This window comes from Caretta caretta, chromosome 7 (genome assembly GCF_965140235.1).
Source record: "Caretta caretta isolate rCarCar2 chromosome 7, rCarCar1.hap1, whole genome shotgun sequence".
Lineage (NCBI taxonomy): Eukaryota > Metazoa > Chordata > Testudines > Cheloniidae > Caretta > Caretta caretta.
The window spans coordinates 46,933,339-46,953,175 of NC_134212.1; the positions used below are offsets into that span (position 1 = coordinate 46,933,339).

Here is a 19,837-nt window from a genome sequence, read left to right on the forward strand (position 1 = left end):
TTGGGCAGAGCCACTCCGGCCCCGCCCTCAGCTCCTCTCCATTGGTTGGAATTACTCCCAGGTCCGTCCCTCCGCACTTACGTTCCTTCTAGGGCTACGCCCCTTCGCTCCCGCATTGTGCCCCGCCTCCCTCTCCTATTGGACAAATCTGCCTCTTGGCCCCGCCCCCTGTCTCCTGTTGGTGAGCTGAGTTGCCTGTGAACGGGACCCGTTCCCCAGCAGATTTCTTTTTGCGCATGCGCAGTGCGCTCCGCGAAGGCGGCGGCTCTGCGGGGTGAGTGCGCCACTAGAGGGTGATGCATCCGCCTGTGGGGTGGCCGGGGCCTTGGGGCTAGTTTTGTGGAGGGCTCGGGGCGGCGGCTCCGGGACTGGTTGGGGCGGGGGGCTGGTTAGGGAGGTGAGGGCGTTGGGCTGGTTTGTGGGGGCCTCCGGGCTGGCTTGGGAGGGGGCGAGGGCTTGGGGCTGGGCCCTGGGGGTGGTGATCTGTGACCTTGTGAAGCGGGTCGCTGCCTGGGAGCAGTCTGCAGGGGGGCCCTTGTTCCAGGCTCAGCAGCAGGTGGCAGCGTTGGGGCCGGGGTCCCTGTGCGGCGCAGTGGCTTTGGGAGGTGATGTTTAGAGCTGGACTCTTGCTTTGGGGGTTTGGCAGACCCGTGGGGCAGAGCGGAGAGGTGAGCAGAAAGGGCCTGCCTCAGGGGGTGCTGAGCAGTTGTGGCTCCTGTTGAGTTGAGTGGTGTGGGGTGCTCAGCACCTTGCAGGATCTGTCCCAAAGACCACTGGATTCTAGCGGAGTTCAGACTTGGGCACAGGAGCATCTAAACTGGTCCCAGTTGAGCCATGAAGTTCCCACCTCACTGGGGGACTGAGATGCCAGGCGGCGGAATCCAGGGTGCCTTTCTGTGGTGCCCTTCATCCCCACGGCTCACTACGCTGTGCGGAGCTGGTGGGTGCTGGTATCCTGGTTTGGCAGGGAGGCACAGCTGGTGTTACTTGCCCAGAGTCACTTTAAAAATAAAAGAAAAGGAGTACTTGTGGCACCTTAGAGACTAACCAATTTATTTGAGCATGAGCTTTCGTGAGGTACAGCTCACTTCATCGGATGCATACCGTGGAAACTGCAGCAGACTTTATATATACACAGCGAATATGAAACAATACCTCCTCCCACCCCACTGTCCTGCCACAAAAGCAGGAAATAGCCCGACTTGATTATGTAAAGAGTTGTCACTTTGGATGGGCTAGCACCAGCAGGAGAGTGAATTGGGGTGGAGGGTGAGAAAACCTGGATTTGTGCTGGAAATGGCCCACCTGATAATCACTTTAGATAAGCTATTACCAGCAGGACAGTGGGGTGGGAGGAGGTATTGTTTCATATTCGCTGTGTATATATAAAGTCTGCTGCAGTTTCCACGGTATGCATCCGATGAAGTGAGCTGTAGCTCACGAAAGCTCATGCTCAAATAAATTGGTTAGTCTCTAAGGTGCCACAAGTACTCCTTTTCTTTTTGCGAATACAGACTAACACGGCTGTTACTCTGAAACCTTTAAAAATAAATTAGGGGCAGCTAGGAAATAAACCCTGGGGGCAGATCTTCAGCTGGTGTAAATTTCCACAGCTCCACTGTTGGAGGATTTACTCCCTGGACTGATCATGTGCACTAGCCACCAGCCCTTACCCCCCCCTCCCCCACGCTGCTGTTTAGCTCAGTGGTTCTCACCCCTGCTAGCTGCACCCAGCTCAGAATTTCTGCAGGGAAAGAGGGGCTTGTCCTGACCATATTGTTCCAACAGCAACAAGTCTGAGAGCATCCAGGCTGGAATGTGCTGGCCTGGCTGAGAGCTACCCCCACGTCGTCCTTTCTAGAAGGGTTGGCAGTCTCTCACTGTAGTCTCTCTCCCCTAGCAACTCCCTTTCGGTTCCCCTGAGCCCACGCAGTGCAGAGCCGGTGCCAGGTGACTCCTTTTTCTGAGCTGAGCTGGCTCCTCTCCCACAAGGGGAGTTGCTTTGCAGGCTGAGGTCACTGGGAGGAGGAGAATGGTAGGGAGAGTGGAAAGAGCAGGCGGCTGTGCCAGCTCCAGCTTGTCTAAACTTGTCCCCTTTGTATTCCTCTACTGAGGCTGGCCAGGAGGAGCAGCTCCAGCACCCCCAGTCTGCAAAGGAACTCCAGGCGGGTGAGTGCACCTCTGCTTCCCTAGCAGGCTAGAGGGCAGGTGGAGAACAGCTGAGTGGAGCCTGCGGCTGCCCTGTGCCTCTGTCCCTTGCTGTTAAAGCCCTGATAGTCCTCAAGGGCAGGGCACGCAATTTGCTGCCTTCAGGCCATGGCTGCTGGGATTGATCTGTAGCATGATTAATTTTGGGAATGGAACTGTGGTGCTGGACCTTCCCTGCCTGCCAGATTCCTTCTCCTTCTCCTCAAAGAAATTCTAGCTCGGGACCAGCAAACCCCAGGGTAATGCGAGCGCTCTCCCTGCTCCATCTCCGCCTCGCCAAAGCTCCCATTGCTTTGCTGTGCACAGAAATGTCTGGAAAGGCCCCGTTCTCCACCCCTCCCTTGTTTTTGTGGCTTGTTTGCTCTTTGGCCCTGCAGGGCTGCTTCCTGCCTACTCAGACACCACGCTTACGGAGATAATGCCCCTCAAAGGGATTGGTCGTGCACTGAGCCTGGCGAGACTCTGGGGCATTCTGCTCTATGGGTATCGCTGTACCCATACACAGCTGCGTAGGACTAGGGCTATACAATACAGCCACATGCATCTGGAGTCCCGTGAATCTCGTATTCACGGAGTATGTAGGTTCAAGTCTTCATTGCCCATTAGTGGGGATTTTATCACTAGAGACTGAGCTGTGCAATCTCTGCCTGGAATTCTTCTGCCCTGCTGTATTTCCTTCCTGTTTGGTCCTTGTTTTCTGAATCTTGCTCTTGGCTTATGTTACTTGGACTCCTGGAATAAATCGGGTGATTCTTCCAACCCAGGTTCCCCTTTGGTTTGGGGTCTGCTGCTGGCATTGTGTTCCTTTGTGCCAGGGTATGCAAACGAAGCTTACTTGGAGAAGTGCAACCGGTGCTTGCCATTTGGCTGGGTGGATTAAATTTCTCTCTTGGTCCCAAGGGAGAGGTTGTGTTTGAGCTGCTTTTTCTGCCTCTTTCCCAGAATAGGGGGGCAAAAAAGATAATCTACCCATAAACCCCTTCACTTTACATTTTAAAGATGACCTGCCACATATAGATTTGTACCATCCCCCCCGCCTCCCTGCTCTCTGCTTACTAGAGGCTTCGCAGGTTGAAAGGTTTGGTAGTTTCTTGCCTGAGAAATATTAAGCATGGCAAGCCTAGTCTTCTCTGGCTTTCCTGGAGGACTCCTTGGTGGCTGCTTGTGTGGACTAAAAGGGCAATCTTTAACCAAGAGAGCTTTTCTCCAAAGTACGTAGTGGGTGTTTGAATTCAGTAGAGTTAAAATAAAATACCAGCGTTTTAAATAGTGTGAATAAAAATGCTTTCCCTTCCCAGTTAATTAGATTTCACTTCTTTGGTGTCTGTGATGTTATAATTCCAGTTCTTCAGTGGTCCATAGAGTCTTCTAGAGTAGGCTAGACCTGCCTGCTGTCTAAGAACTACACTGTGCAAGCCAGGCTGCCTAAACGGACTAGTGTCGGCACTTCGCTTTCTCTCCAGCGATCGTGAACAGCATAATGGCCTGCAGTTATCAGTTACCACCCAGCTCTTTCTAAGCAAGCACATTTATTTGTAAGGTGAAAGCATTACAGATAAACATATTAATAACATTAAAAGAACCTACACATATGCTAAAATGCTTGCCACAGGTCACCCCAATTCCAGCCTCTGGCCCTGGGACATGTCAGTCCTTCAAACCCCACAGCTGGCTTTTCAGTGTGGCTATGAGTTAATAACCAGCTCAGATTCAGAACCACCAGGAATAGTCCTGGCTCTTTCTTTATACAGCTTGAGCCTGTAATCTTGGCCTCAATAAGTAATCAGCATGCAACAGCTCACACCTCAGGGTGTGGTCTCAAAAGGCCGCCAGGTTTTTGCATAGCTGGATGTGGAGAATTTGCTTTCACCTCCCCATAGCTTTTTCCCATGAAAACCACTTAACACATTTTGTTCCCATAGTCCATTCTTATCTGGCCCATTGTTCGCTATAGTTCTGTGAACCCCCAGGTCTCTCATCTCCTTCTCTCGAGGAGTTATGTACAATCCGGGCCCTCAAATGAACGGTTAATGTATTATTAATACAATGAGCCCCAAAGAGACTCAAACTTAGTTCAGTGAGATCTCCCAAGGATACTGCAGAAAACTGACACATCTGTGACACCACTTCTCCCACCCCTTAACACTTCCTCAGTCAGCAACCAGTCACCTAAGAAACCTGCATGTCATGATCACCCAAAGGGGGCGTGCTTCCAGCCAGCTAAGGGGCTGTCTCTTTCAGCTGCTTGTTGTGTAGGACACACTTGTTGTGTCAGTACATCCTAACACAATGTGCTTTGTGTCGCTACATAATCCCATCACGCTGCTTTTTGCTGCATTGCAGCTGGATGCTGAGTGAAGTCTGGAGGTTTAACTCAGGGGGTTGAGGTTGAAATCCCCATTGATGTCAGCTGGGCTGAGGCTGTCTGGGTTTGACTGGGTGTGGTTCAGTTGGGGTGTGCGCGTGTGCTGTCAGATCACCAGGCTGGGCTCAAATGTAAGGGGGCATTTAAATAAGGATCCAGCAAAACTCGTTCCTCCTTGGCTGTGCTAAGCTATGGCAGCGCTGGGCTTGAGAGACATCCTAGTTTGATTGTTCAGAATGCCAGACCATTTGCCCACAATGGCCTGGTGAGCAGTGCTAGAAACTGTCTTTGCCAGGTCTGTGTTTAAACAGAGAAGTTAGAGGGTTTCAAACTTGGTTCCCACTCCAGTGCAGATAGGGCCTTCCCTTAAGCAGAGGGAATCAGAGCATCTGATCACCACCACTCCCTCAAGGAGTAAGGACCCACCCATGCTACAGATACAGCCGAATCAGGGACCTGGTTACAGTCGGGCTTTGGCTGCCCCTCCTCTCACTCTGGTTGGATGGCCCCCATGGGTGGGGTGTGGGAGAGGAACAGCAATGCCTGGAATGCAGTCCAGGACTTAGGCTCTGCAGGAGAGTGCTGGAAACACATATTCACCAGCCTGCCACAGAGTGCAGCAGGCTAAACTCCCCATTGGCAGCTCGCCCCCTGGGCCGCAGCCACTGTCAGATTACAAGTTGTTTCAGCTGGACGGAGCCGTTGCCCAACGCCGGGCACTAGACGGGTATTTCATTCGTTGAGCTAGTCTCCTGTTATTGTTTTTCTGGGAGAGACATACTGCTCTGCGTGGACCAAGGACAGCCTAAACTGTAACTAAACATCCTTTGGGGGTCAGTGGTTTCCCCCTCTTCCTCTTTGGTTGCCTCTGCCACTCATAATCCTCATCCTTTAGCACTGTGTGGTCCTTGCTAGTCACATCCCATCTGTCCCGGCCCCTGGGCCTTGGACTGTAAGTTCTTTGGGACAGGGGCTGGGGCTTAGCTTGTTCCTTGTATGCTCAGCACACTTCCAAGTGCTCCAAAATGAACAGTAGCAGTGGTGGGGGGTGTGCTTGCATTCTCTTGGTGTGCGTGGGGCTAGTGGGCTAGGGTGGGGAAAGGAGGCAGGTTTTGCTAAGCAGTTATGGGAAGTTGTCCTGTGAGGGCTCCAGTGGAAGGGCTGGGGAAAGCCTCGGTGTAGTCCAGCTGGGCTAGCACTAGAAACGGGAGGGCACCTGGGCTTGGGACATTTCAATGGCAGCTTTTATAGATTATTGTGAAGTATCTTTCATCTAAGGATCTCTATGCACTCAACACACGCTAGTGAGATGAAGCCTCACACATCCCCTCTTCGAGCTGGGGAATGATTATTATCCCCATTTTATGGGTGGGGAAACTGAGGCACGGAGGAGCGTAAAGTGACTTGCACCAGCTCACGCACCAAGTCAGTGGCAGGGCTGGGAGCAGAACCCAGGTCTCCAGGTGCCATAAGCACAAGACTAGCCATCCTCCCTGGACCCAATCCTGAAGAGCTCTTGGTGTTCACCCACTGCTAGTGTAGCTTTGGGATAATCCTGGGAACTGAGCAGGCTGCTGGCCTGCGACAGAGAACGGCCTCCTCACCCTCCATCCTGCCTCTGCAGGACATAAGTGACTCTAATGGAGGCCCTAATTCTTATTGCAGCAGAGTGGCCATCGCTGCAGGGGAGCAATGGCCCCCAAACGCAAGTCGCCTGCCAAGGCCCAGGCCAAGGCCCAGGACAAAAAGATGAAGCAGGAGCCGGAGGAGGACAGCATCCGCTCCACCATGGAGGCGCTGAAGACCGCTCCCAAGGAGAAGCTCAAAGCCAAGATCGACTCTGCTTGCCAGCTGAGCAATGGCAGTGATGCCCAGGTATGAGTGAGGCTCAGGCAGCAGGGTCCCCTGGGGAGGAGGAGACGCCTTCGCACGTCACCTGGCCCCAGGGCCGGCCTTAGTGAAAATGGTGCCCTGGGATAACTTGTATTTTGGCGCCTCCCCCTTCCACCATCCCCCCGGCTCCTATAGGTTCCCCCCCCTCCCCCCCCGCCCCCCATCACCTCCGGGCCATTACCTATACTTCATATGGAATGTCCACATGAAAGTCCATTCAATGTAGGTGGGCATCTCCTATGGTCCATTGTGAGTTAAGTGTCCCTTGATGAGCCACTTACTTTGACTAAAAGAACGAGGAATCCTTGTGGCACCTTAGAGACTAACAAATTTATTTGGGCATAAGCTTTCGTGGGCTAGAACCCACTTCATCAGATGCATGGAGTGGAAAATACAGTACAGAGGGATAAACACACAGAATATGAAAAGATGGGAGTTGTTTTACCAAGTGGGGGATCAGTTGGTAAAACAACTCCCATCTTTTCATTTTCTGTGTGTTTATCCCTCTGTACTGTATGTTCCACTCCATGCATCTGATGAAGTGGGTTCTAGCCCACGAAAGCTTATGCCCAAATAAATTTGTTAGTCTCTAAGGTGCCACAAGGACTCCTCATTCTTTTTGCTCATACAGACTAACACTGCTACCACTCTGAAACCTGTTACTTTGACTAGTCCCTTCAAGCTGTGTTGACTAACTACCTTGTGGGCGTTACCCCAGGAGCAAACATATGAAATACAGGTATAGAGCCAATACTCATAACTTCAAATACAAAAATGATGCATGCATAAACATATTCAGCAAACCCTAACCTTTTCAAAGACATCTTACATGCCACATTTGGTACAAGATTTGTTGCAAATGTAACAGTGGTTGCAACAATGATCTACATGGTCATGTTTTAATCAGATAACGTCACAATGAGTAACTGCTACAACTAGCAAATTCCTAGGCCACTGTCAGCAGAAGCTCAGAAGTAAGGGTGGCATGGTACATGGTGTATTGCAGTGGTTCTCAAACTTTTGTACTGGTGACCTCTTTCACATAGCAAGTCTCTGAGTGCAACCCCCCCTTATAAATTAAAAACACTTGTTTGTATATTTAACACCATTATAATGCTGGAGTCAAAGCAGGGCTTGGGGTGGAGGCTGGCAAGTCGCGACCCCCCCCATGTAATTACCTCACGACCCCCAGTTTGAGAACCCCTGGTGTATTGCCCCTTACTTCTGTGGTGGCTTGTGGTGCCTGGAGCTTGGCCTGCGGCTCAAGGTGGGCTTTGCGGTGTCACGTGGCGGCTGCATCTTGCCAGAGCCCAGGGCCCTCCTGTAGCCCCTAGCCACTCCTGGCTCACCACAAGCATTTTGACAGGAAGTACCAAGCAGTAATAACAAGAATACGTGTGTGTGCACGTGAGTGTGAGAGAGAGAGTGCCTGTGTGTGTGTGTGACTGTCTGTCGGGATTGTGTGAGAGACTGTGTGTGTTGGGGAGTGTGAGACTGTGTTGTCAGATCACCAGGCTGGGCTCAAATGTACGGACACCCCCACACACACACACCCACCATCTGTGTTGGGGGACTGAGAGACAGAGTGTATGTGGGTGTGAGAGCTTTTGTGTGTGCGTTAGGGAAGTTTGAGAGACAGCGAGCCCACTGTCACTTTAAGTCTCCCCTCCCATTCCCCCCCCATTTGTGCTGCTCTGGGCTCCCTGGGGTTGGGGCAGAGCTGGAGCCGCTGAGGAGCGAGTGAGGGAGGGGCCAGGGGGTTGGGGTCAGGGAGAAGCCCATCAGCCCAGCGCAAGGGAGGAGACGGTGAAGAGAGGAGTCCGGCCACAGCCAGCTCGTGGGAGGGCGAGCCCCTTGTGGTGCCCCCCTGGCTACAGTGTCCTGGGCGTGGGCCCCGTTTGCCTGGCCCTAAGGCCGGCCCTGCCCAGCCCTGAGGCTAAATGCTGGCGCTCGGAGAGCCCGCTGCATGAGCCCTGCGAAAGAAGGAAGTTTGTGGGTTGCGGCGGAGCTGCAAGGATTCAGTCCCTGGGAGCTGGTAAGCGCTCTGGCCTCCAGCGCTAGGCAGAGCTGAAAGAGCCTCTCCCCACCAGAACCCATCAGCTAATGCTGCTCTATGGGACAGTCCCAGGGATCCCAGCCCGAGGGAGTGCCTCCCTGTCTGACTCCAGCACAGAGCCCATTACTAACACTGCTCCACGGGACAGTCTTGGGGATCCCGGCCCCAGGGAGCCCCTCCGTGACCCTCCCTGTGCAGACCGCATTACTAACACTGCTCTACAGGACAGTCCTGGGGATCCTGGCCCCAGGGAGCCCCTCCCTGTCTGACCCCAGCACAGGCTGTCCCAGAGCAGTTGTGTAGCCATCCCTGCTCGAGGGGCCACTCGAGTTCATTGCTCCCCTGTGGTCTGTTGGGTAGATCCACGAGGATTACGACTGCATATTGAACCAGACCAACATCGGGAACAACAACAACAAGTTCTACATCATCCAGCTCATCGCTCAGAATGGCAGCTACAGCTGCTGGAACCGTTGGGGTCGCGTGGTGAGTGTCCTACTCCCTGCCCAGCCACTGCCACAGCTGGGCCAGTACCTCTCTCTGCCAGCCACCAGGGGGCGTTGTTACAGTAGCTACCTCTGCTGCCATGAGGCCAAGGCCCAGCCAGGGCCACCCATCCTAGGGGACATGGCAGTAAGCTAAATCCAGGGCTGTTAGACACGGCGCCTGCCTCCCGTGCAGAAGCTGGGTGTTTAAACTACATCCTTTACTTGCTGACATTTGTTTGTTTATTTGTGTGCTTGCATTATGGCCCCCCTTCAAACTCCGTCTCTCTCCTGGTTGCTTGCTCATCGTGTTTGTTTGCCTTGGGTCCCATCAGATCCAAGTGAAAGGTGGTTCTGAAGCTCCATTTGTTGGTCACACCCCCTGGAGCTGACCAGTGAGCTCCCCCACATCCCCCTGAGCTAAGTGGAAGCGCAGTTAGTGTCTGGGTTTTGTCCCCCCGCAGGGCACGAATGGCACATGCTCTGTGCTTCCTGGAAGCTCTGGTCTGAACGCTGCTCCTTGGGAAGCCTATACTGAGCAGTGCGGAGTCATAAATCATGACTCACCCTTTCCTCTTGTTGTTCGCCCCCCTCCCATCCCCCACTTGCTGCACACAGGGGTCCCAAGCTCCCACCCCCTTCCCAAAGCACAGACCCACATGCTCTTATTTTCCCCCTGCCCCCATCCCCTTGGGTACTGGAGGTAATAGACCCCACAAAAGTCTCCTTGGGGAGACGCGGGGAGGGCACAGTACACCCTTCCCACTCCGGACAGGCCAGGGAAAGGGGGGCTGAAGCTACCGGGCATGTCCCCCTGAGAGGGGCTGATGTGGGTGTCTGGCTCCCTCTCCAAAAGGGACCTCTCAAGCTGTGAGCTCTGCAGGGGCTGTCTTGCTTTGCATGCAATACCCAGCACATTGGGGGATGGACACTGTCATGTAAACGGGTGATTTACATTGCCTGCCATAGTGAGATTCCCTCCCTGGCCACTTGGTGTCAGTCTCAACCCACTTCCTCGAGTTCTAGGAACTCCCCTTGCTGATGTCAGTGTCGTGGGGAGACAGTCCCCGCGGAAGCCAGTTTTAGCACCAGGGCTGTTAGCCTCAGCACCCTGAGCGCTGGTGACTCAGATCCCTGCTCGATGCTCCCAAGGAGGCCGAGCCATGCAAGGGACAGCCCAACCCAGTGCCTCACTGACAAGGTCCCAGGAGCTCTAGGGCTGTCCCTGCCCTAATTTGCTTTACACTGTGCGGGTTGCAGCTGGTGTAGCTTTAACTTCCAGAAAAACAAGGCTCTGGTAGCCTGTAGTGACAGTGTGACAGACAGAGCAACTTCCTGCCCCACTTTGGGAGACCAGCCGATATTAGGTGTAGGCCAGGTTTGTGGATTGTTGTGAGCCCGGAGCTGTATGCACTTCATGGGGAGAGGGTTACCGCAGCCCCTCCAGGAAGTGAAAACAGAATGGGATAGTTAGGGCAAATCACTCAGGTCATAACACCTCCGGAGAGGTACCACCTCCTGGGGACGCTCGCGTATACTGGTTCAAACTGAATTCTCCAGAGACCAACAGTCAAAAAAAGGGATAAGAATAAGTAGCCTGAGCCTAAACTGACTCGGGGCCTTTGTCCTGGTTCTGGATCTTAAATAGATTAACTTGTAACCGTGGGGAAAAGCCAATTGTGGGTTTTCAAGAAATTTACCAGTGCCTGGGCTGGAGTGGTAAGCTTTTAGCATGTGTGTGGGGTCACCTATTGATTTAATGCGTTATATCTGTAGTATTTTTACCCTGAGAATATATGTGCTTGCTTAGAAGGAGCTGTGTGGTACACTGGTCAGAGTTTTTGGAGAGAGAGCAAAGTGCAGGCGCAGGCCTGCTGAGCAGTCTGGCTTGCTGGGGATATTCCAGTGTAAAGCTGTGCAGCTTTAAAGTCCCTGGTCAGGAGGGAGTGAGATGTGGGTCTCCGCCCAAAAGAGATGGTGGCTGATGGCCTCTTGGTGGGCCACAGAGAGGGATACACATACATTTGCTCTGAAAATGTGACAAATGGTTGAGCTGAAGTACTTCGTAAGAAGATCACCTAATGGGCTGATGCTCTGGGGCAGAGTTAGGGTTGTCTGGCTGGGCAATTCCACACATTGCATCATTTGAAGCATTTTTCAAATAGGAAATTAACTTCGCATGCCCAGGTTTTCCAGGGTTCTGGTTTGGTTTTGTCTTTTAAACTGCACTGGCAGCATTCTTTAAAGGCACCTTCCAAAAGGGTGAGTTGAACATCTGCTTAGCCCTGACTCTAGCCTAACAAAGGTTTTTAGCTGGGAATTTCCTCGTACTTCAAACACCTTTTCCAAACCTTGCTCCGTGACGAGGACTCTAGCAGAATTTGCAAAGCTGGGCAAGGATGGGCCTCAAGAATCCTGCCTCCCTGGACATCTGGGTTCCTTCCTAGACCATCCCATGGAATCAAGCCCAGATAGGAGCCACCTGCTCCCAACATGGTTCTCTTGCCTGCTGCTTTCCTCTTTGTGCTGTTCTTGCAGGGGCCATGGGGACTCGGCAAAGCAGGGGGAAACCACTGTTAAGTAAACACTTCTTCCCATCCATTGCCCCAGGCAAAAAACTAGCCAAGGGCATTGCACTTTGGCAGGAAAATCCACCTCTGTCTGTAATGTCCCCAGTCTGACTTACCCAGGCTAGCCAGAAGAACCCTACCCTGGGATTGGAATATGAGTGTGGCATTTTGGGTGGCTTGGCAAAGCTGTGCATGCAGGAGAGTCAGAGTCGGGCTTAGCTGGAGAGCTAGTTAATTGGATTCATGTCCCAGGAAGATACATGCAGCCTCTGTAGACTACCCAGCATGCAGTGCATCCTTGTTGCCTTTATTAAATGGAGAATTGCAAGCTGGGGCCTGTAGTCTCCACAGGCTGCACCTGTGTGAAGGCGCCCATGGCTGCACTGTAGAGGCCAGCTGCAGCCCCAATCCAGGGGGAGCCCCGAGTTGAAGGGGAAGGTGAGCAGTGAACACAGGAACAGGGCACTGACCCTGACCCTGCCACGGGTTTCTTTCATTCCTAGGGGGAGGTGGGGCAGTCGAAGCTCAGCCCCTTCCCTTCCCTGGAAGCTGCCAAGAAGGACTTTGAGAAGAAGTTCCGGGAGAAGACCAAGAACAGCTGGGCTGAGCGGGAGAACTTCGTGGCCCACCCTGGCAAGTACACCCTGATCGAGGTGCAGCACGGGGCCGAGGAGGAGCAGGAGGTGACCGTGAAGGTGTGTGACTGGGGGCCCCGGGATAAGCCAGGCTGCCCCCACATGGAGCCAGGAAAACAGGAACCTGCCCGAGGCAGCTAGGGACATATGTGCCATGGTGCTGAGGGACTGGCACAACCCCGTTTGGAGACTTGGGGGAGCAGGGAAGGCAGTCCCCCTCCTGGCTGTGCAGTTGCAATGCAGGGGCCATGTCCTGAACTCCTGGCTTGGGTATGTGTCCGGCTGCTGCCCGAGAGCGTGACGGGAGCTGGTGGAAGCTTTGCCTCCATGAGGAGTGAGCAAGGGCCTCGGGATTTGGCCCACAGATGGCAAAATGTCACATCCTGCTTCAGGTGACGGCCCCAGTTCACCCCCTCAGGGCAGCTCCCCGCTGGAGACAAACTTCCATGGGGCGGGGTGGCCGGGCAGGGCTGGGGGGATCCATTGCTGGCTCTGGGGGGCTTTTTCCATGCAGCTGGCCTGGTGGCTGGCATAGCAACATTGGAATGCCCCATGGGGTGGGTGGGAATGTCCTCCGGAGGGAGAGCCCCTCTGCCTGTCGGAGCTAGAGCTCTCCTCTCCCCTCCCCCAGGTGGACAGCGTGGATGGAGGAAAGCGCACCAAGCAGAGGACGCTGCCCTGCAGCCTGGACAAGGCCACCCAGGAGCTGGTCTCACTCATCTTCAGCAATGACATGTTCAAAGAGGCCATGCAGACCATGAATATCGGTACAGTGGGGAGCGGGGCCCTTGGGGCAGGGGGGAGGCAGCACACACCCCTGCACCATCAGCCCTGCTGCAGCCCGGGGCTCCTGCTCAGGGTTTCCGTTAGCTGTCTCCAGGGCTTGGTCAGAGGGGCCAGGCCATGGTGCTCTAGATCAGTGGTTTTCAAACTGTGGGTCATGACCCAGTACTGGGTTGTGGCCTGTAAAGCACTGGGTCACGGCAGCTCTGGTCTGCACCGCCGACCGGACCGTTAAAAGTCCTGTTGGCGGTCCTGCCCAGCTAAGGCAGACTAGTCCCTACCTGTTCTGATGCTGCGCCGCACCCTGGAAGCGGCCAGCAGCACATCCAGTTCCTAGGCGGTGGGGGGCGGCGCAATGGGAGCGGGGGGCCAGTGCCTGGAGGCGAGAGCCGCGCGGAATCACCTAGGAGCTGGACCTACTGCTGGCCGCTTCTGGGGTGCAGCGAGGTCCGCGGTGCCAGGACAGGCAGGAAGCCTGCCTTAGCACCCCTACTGGCTGCTGACTGGGAGCCGCCTGAGGTAAGCCTGCGCCCCAGCCCTGAGCCCCCCCAAAACTCAGAGTCCCCCCCGCACCCCAAACTCCTGATCCCTGGCCGCACTCCAGAACCCACACCCACACCACAGAGCCCTGCCCTGGGGGATGGGGGAGACTTGTATGAGCCCAGGGGTCTGTGTGTGGGATTGCTCTGGGGCCCCCGAGGGGAAGGGATCAGGCTCAGGTCTGAGGCGGGACGCAGGTGCCCCTACCGGCCGTCAGCTAAGCCCTCCATTGCTCGTCTCCCCTCCCCATGCCTGTCTGCCTGCCCCAGACGTGAAGAAGATGCCGCTGGGGAAGCTGAGCAAGCAGCAGATCGCCAAGGGCTTCGAGGCCCTGGAGGCCATTGAAACGGCTCTGCAGGAGCAGCCGCTGCCTGGCAAGCAGCTGGAGGAGCTGTCGTCCCGCTTCTACACCATCATCCCCCACAGCTTCGGCCGCTCCAGGCCCCGCACCATAAACAAGCAGGAGATGGTCCAGGCCAAGAAGGACATGCTGCTGGTAAGGGCCCTGCCCATGGCAGTTGAGCTGGGTCTGCACCATGCTGGCTCCTCCTGCTTGCTAGGGTGGGACCCCCCCAGTGCCTTGGTCAGGTTTCTCTCCCTTACAGCTTTCCTGCTGCCTGCCCAGTCTCCCAGATGGGAATGTTCTCCCTCCCCCTCGCCCTGGGCTGAGGCCAGCTGGATTTCCCTGGGGCCAGCAGTGCAGCGCCTCCTCCTGCCTGGGGGAAGGAGTTTCTGCTCCAGGACGGCGCTTGGGAAAGCTACCACCTTCACCCCTGCTGTTGCCATGGCGGTGACGTGGGGTGGTACTGTGCCATTTGCTTCCTTGGTTCTAGAAAGGGGTCGGAGTGCCCTGTGAGAGGGGGAAGAGGCCTGGCCCTGCATGGGGAAATAGCCACCTGGAGTCTGCGGTATCTCCTTGTTGGTGTGTTTGCTGCTCGCCTGGGAGCCCAGTGGGTTAGGGGACATGGTGCTGCTCACCACCGCCCCAGCAGGGTGGCCCGCTGAAGAACGTGTGAGCAGTATGCATCCAAACTCCCATGGGCGCTGCGGGCGAAAGGGCCTCTCCTTCCCCAGGTGTGTAAAACCAGAGCCCTTTGGGGAGCCTCCGGGCAGGAGAGGGCAGGCTGAGGCCATGCTGCGAAGGGCAGCGGGGCATACAAACCTCAGCTGGGGTCACACCCACCCTTGGGCAAGCAGTCTCTGGACGGGAGGGGGAAGGAGCCTCCAGGGCTACTAAGGGGCTAAAGTGGCCCACCCTTCCCATCAGCCCGGCTTGCTGCCTTGGTAGGTGCTGGCAGACATTGAACTGGCCCAGAGCCTGCAGGCGCAGAAGGAGAAGGAGGAAGAGGAGGTGAAGGTGGAGGTGGAGGAAGTCCCTCACCCGCTGGACAAGGACTATGAGCTTCTGAAGTGTGAGCTCACCCTGGTGGACCCAGCGTCAGAGGATTATCAGGTCTGGAGGGGCTGGCACATGCCAAGTGTCCTGGTGGAGGCAGCAGCTTGGACAGGGGAGCGATGTGGGGGTCACTAGCCCAGTGTGAGAGGGGTTGTGGGCTGTCACGTCCCTGAGGGAATGCCTGGGGACACTGGGTCCTTCCTTCGGCACTTCTGTCTTGGTCTGTACAGTGCCAACCCCGCCACCTGCATAGCACTTGTCTGGGATGGAGAGGAAGCTGCTTCCTCCAGGGGCCCAGCTGCCAGGCGGGATGTGTGTGCCCTCCTCCCCAGGATATCTCAGCACCCCATGGGCTCTCCAAACCGGGGAGGAGCCTGGGGTAGGTGAATTGGCCTCTCTCCCCAGGGGTAAGTCCCTCCAGAGCCTTGAGGGGTTCCGCTAGTGGAGCTGACAGGGCTGTGGGGGAGCCCAGGCCTGGTGATCTTGTGGGTCCGAGCTGGAGGTGCTGGAGGTGTTGGGAAGGGGGGCAGTTCTGGGTGCGGAGGGAGTGAACGTGTTCAGTTGTCATCATGCCAGAGGCTTCTTCAGCACCAAGCAGAGAAACCTGCTCCTGTGGGGCAGGCCCCAACCCTGGGGCCCCGCGTGTGGACCTCTGTGATAGCCAGGGCAGGAGGGACGGGTGCCAGCACTGAGAGGGCGAGCAGAGGACTGCTCTTGCCTGCTCTCGCCCCAGGTGCCCCCCGATCACTCTGGTCTCCCCCCAGGTGATCCAGACCTACGTAGAGAAGACCGGGTCGAGCCACCGGAAGGTCAAGATCCTGAACATCTGGAAGGTGAAGAGGGAGGGAGAGGTGAGAGAACTAGTGCCCTGCCGCTCGCGGGCGCATGTGTCCATGGGCGCTCACTTGTTGGCCAGGTGGGGGAGAGTTCCCACTGGGCGCAAACAGCTGCTGGGTGCGGCTCCAGGCTTGGTGTCAGGCCCCAAGAGCCAGCGGCGCCCTGGCCGTGCAGCCATTGCAGCACAGGCTCAGCCCCAGCAGCTTCCAGCTGCTCTGCCTGGGTTCAGCGTGGACCATTTAACTGTGCTCGGGGCAGGTCTCATCGGCCGGCACTCATGGGTGCAGCGGAGGGAGGCTGATGGCAGCGGCTCAGAACTGATGTTGGCAACGGGTGAAGGTTTGACTGTAGACGGGGCCTCTGGCAGCCTGGGCAGAGGCCGAAGGCTACAGGGTCTCAGAGCTTCAGCTACCCTCCGGCCCCTCAGCTGCCGTCCCCAGGACAGCAGTGGGGGAAGTGGATACTGCTTTCGCTGGTCCCCACATCTGTCCTGTGGGCTGCAGGGCTGTAGATCCAGCCCCTTCCCCCAGCGCTGAGATTCCTTCTGCATCAGGGAGGTCATGGGCGGTGTCTCCTGGGGGTGCGAAGCATTTGCAGACATTGAGCCCTCTCTCTGTCTGGAGCTGAGGACTGCGCCTGTTCGGCTCTGCAGGGCGAGCGCATGAAGGCTCACAACCACTTGGAGAACCGGCGCCTGCTATGGCACGGCACCAACGTGGCTGTTGTCGCCGCCATCCTGAAGAGCGGCCTGCGCATCATGCCGCACTCCGGCGGGCGTGTGGGCAAGGGGCTTTACTTCGCCTCCGAGAATGGCAAGTCGATGGGATACGGTAAGGCCCGCGGCTGCCTGGCCTGGGTGCTCTCCCAGCCATCCACGCTTCCTCCCCCACCCCTCTCTGATCCCCTCCAGGCAAGAGGAGACACTGGCAGCCTCTGCAGGGCGAGTATCTGTCTGGGGACAGTGGAAAGCCCCGGCATTACATTCTCAGGGCCCCCTTTCCCTCTCCTGCCCCAGGCCTGCACCCTCCTGGATGGTGTGGCCCAGCTGTCAGAGCCAGCTGCAGCAGGGCTGAGTATGACATGCCAGGGTGTTGGGATGCCACAGACGAGGGTGCGAGCCAGAGGTTAGACTAAGGGAGAGTGAAGTGAGGAGAGCAGCTTCCCCCTCCTCTCAGGGCAGAGGAGAGCTCCTGGCTTGGGGGAGCAGGGCTCCCCAGCTTTCCAGGCAGCTTTAACAGGCCACAGCAGAGGAGTGATTGGAAGTACAAGGAGTGCTGCCCTGCCCACAGCTCAGGGCGGGACAAAGGGGCAGAACCAGCCAGGGCAATGGCAGCTGGGAGCACACCACACCTAGATGTATCCATGGCCCCCTCCTCCTCCAGCATTCCCTGCTTTGTCCCCTCCCTGCTCTTGGGGAGGATGGGGGACAGGAGTCGCTTTGGGACCCATCAGTGCCAGTCCTCAGCCCCTCAGGAGAGAGTGTTCTGGGTCACTGGCCAGGGGTGCTGGAACTGAGGGGGCCAGGGCCCCATCACTCTTTACCGGCCGTAACAGCAAATAACGGGGGTGGGGGAGGGGGGAGAGGAGCAAGCAGGGGGTGGGGCCTCAGGGAGAAGGAGCAGTGTAGGGGTGGGAATCTGGTCTGGGTGCTGGTGGCTCCCCCAACTTATAGGGAGCTTCCGCCACTCCTGCCACTGGCCTGCACCCCCTAGTCCAGGAATTCAATGCACTGTTGCCAGCGCTGGGAAACGCTACAGGGCAGGCTGTGCCAGGTTGGCAGCCAGGCTGGGTATGGGAGTGGGCCTTGCAGCCAGCCTCAGCAGCACAGGCCGGTCTCTCCGCTCCAGTGAGCTGCACCTCCCAGCGGATCGGGATCATGTTCCTCAACGAGGTGGCCCTAGGCAAGGAGCATCGGATCACCCAGGACAACCCATCGTTGTGCGAGGCCCCCCCGGGGTACGACAGCGTGATCGCCTGCGGCAAGACTGAGCCAGGTGAGTGTGCTCCCCAATCTGACCTCCCCGCTGGGGGCTGCTCCCCGCCTGTGGGGATTCAGAATGGGAGGAGGCTGAAGGTGCTGGCAATGGGGGGGCACAACAGAAATAGGGGGGATTTGGAGCTGGAGATGGGGGGACGGTGGAGAGTGGGGGTTTGGCAATGGGATAAGTGGTGGTCTTGCAGAGCCTGTTGCTGGCAGTTCCAGGCCCAGTCCCATGCGCTAACCCCTTCCTCGTCCCACCCTCCCCAGACCCTGCTTGTGACCGGGAGCTGAAGATGGAGGGCAGGAAGGTGCTGGTGCCACAGGGGAAGCCCATCCCAGTGGCCAAGTACCGGGATTCCTACTTCAGCCAGAGCGAGTACCTGATCTACCGGGAGAGCCAGTGCCAGATCCGTTACCTGCTCCAGCTCCGCCTCTGAGGTGCTTCCCCGCAGGCCCGGCACCCCTGCAGCTCTGGGAGACAGTGGCCTGCTGTGCCGATGGCGATGATACCCCAGGGTGCCACCTGCAGCAGGGTTAGATGACAGCGCTCAGTGGGCTGGCTGCGGGAGCGCCTCTGTTGCCCGCTGGCTCAGGATCCCTGAGTCCCACGGGCCTGGAGAGATGCTCTACAACGTGCCGTGAGATGCGTGGCTCCTGCGCTTGGAGTCCCTGGGCCATGCTGCCTGGAGGAGAGGACTGGGGTGCAGCTGCCATAGCCAGTTGAACTCCCAACAGTCTCTGCTGGGGCTCTGGGGGACACTCCCAAGTGCTGGAGTCTGTGAGCCGCAGGGTGCTTTGAGGCCTTCTTTTACTGTAAATAAATGCGTGTGCGGATTGCAGTCAGCTTTCCCCCCGTGTGTCACCCTGGCGCTGAAGAACTCAGCAGGGGTTGGATCCAGGGGCTGGCATGAGCCCATCTCTTTGGCCTGCTCTTGCTCTCGGAGCTCTTGTCTGGGAGATCCCGGCAGAGGGGAAAGATCAAGGGTCTCCCCTCCCTGTTTCCGCCCCGGGAGATCTGCTCGCCCTGCACAGTGGCCTCAGGAGATGTGGCCTGGCTTGTAGGGATGGGGGTGCCCTACCCAGGAGACATGCTGTGGGTGAGGAGCTCAGGGCAGGGAGCGGCTGCTGATCAGGATCCCAGTGCAGCTTCCCAGGCACCTGCCAGCCAGGCTGGGGGAAGGTTGTTCTCTGGTCTCTCCCACAGAGAGAAAGCAGGAACAGGGAGGAGGCCAGGGGGGGCCCATTAGAAACCCTGGTGCTGGGAGAAGGGGGGGGGGGCACAATGGGGCATGGGATCAGCGGGCACCGAGAGAAACAGGAGGAGGAATTGGGGGTCAGACACAAGAGCAGGGAAGTGGGGCGGGGCTGACACACTCATCGCAGATCTCCGAGTCCAGTCTGAGGGGTTAATTTTTGCAAAGTAAACTAAAGAGACATATTCCCTTATCTAATCTGGCTACTTATATGGCTGCCATCACCATAGTATCCTGCATCCAGGCGGTAATTACTAGGTGAGAGAACAATAACAATCTATCTCGCTCTTCCTCGCTGGCCTGGTGGGGAAGAAGCTGGATTGGCTCACGGGGTTGTTCTGTTTGCGTGAGTGGAGTTCTGGGCGTCTGCGGGAAGATCTGACTGAGGGGAAGCCACGGGCCCATCATCGGTGCAGGTAACTCGAGTTGTCCCTTGAAGGTTGTCCCACGAAGGTTGTCCCACAGCGAGTGCCATCCACACCCACGAACCTGGAACTCCGGTGGGATGGGCTGCAGGTCCTGTTAACCCCACTCGCAATCACTCTGGGCATGGCTGTTCTCGCTCGAGCAGGCTAACTTGAGAGGGCAGGAACACTGGTTAACTCTACAGTACTAGCATGGCCTCTGTCTCAGCTGTGATCCCAGCTGTGTTCCAGCCCAGGCCTGGTCTCATCTTGTACACAGGCAATTTCCAGAGTCTAGTGCCAGCCCCCAGGAAAGCTCCATCTGCACCGATGAGCTTCCCCCGGGTGGTGGAAGGTGGCTGGCCTGGCAGGTCCCGGAGGCTGAGGCCTGTCTCAGCCAGCCAGGGCCAGGTCCATCAAGGGCTTCGAAC

At 56.7% G+C, this 19,837-nt stretch overlaps 1 protein-coding gene across 3 annotated transcripts; it reads left to right on the forward strand.

The window, feature by feature from the left end:
• Positions 1–177: 177 nt before the first annotated feature.
• On the forward strand, positions 178–18,588 carry PARP3 (poly(ADP-ribose) polymerase family member 3). 3 transcript variants are annotated; one of them, XM_048857841.2, is made up of 12 exons: positions 225–274; positions 2,115–2,169; positions 6,239–6,448; positions 8,883–9,008; positions 12,081–12,272; positions 12,844–12,979; positions 13,805–14,031; positions 14,824–14,988; positions 15,696–15,782; positions 16,421–16,598; positions 17,616–17,762; positions 18,017–18,588. In XM_048857841.2, exons 1-12 carry the CDS (start codon positions 237–239, stop codon positions 18,184–18,186), a joined length of 1,731 nt encoding a protein of 576 aa, XP_048713798.1. In that variant the 5' UTR covers positions 225–236; the 3' UTR covers positions 18,187–18,588. The 3 variants fall into 3 exon arrangements, with proteins under 3 accessions (XP_048713800.1, XP_048713798.1, XP_048713799.1); XM_048857842.2 differs by having other exon boundaries at positions 6,242–6,448; XM_048857843.2 differs by lacking the exon at positions 2,115–2,169 and having other exon boundaries at positions 178–274.
• The last annotated feature ends 1,249 nt before the right edge of the window (positions 18,589–19,837 follow it).

Bases quoted from the DNA above. Each gene is read 5' to 3' on its own strand.
- PARP3 (XM_048857841.2), top strand. From the start codon at position 237: ATGCGCAGTGCGCTCCGCGAAGGCGGCGGCTCTGCGGG. The intron at 12,980-13,804 runs GTACAGTGGGGA...TGCCTGCCCCAG, and splicing joins CATGCAGACCATGAATATCG to ACGTGAAGAAGATGCCGCTG. The intron at 16,599-17,615 runs GTAAGGCCCGCG...TCTCCGCTCCAG, and splicing joins TGGCAAGTCGATGGGATACG to TGAGCTGCACCTCCCAGCGG.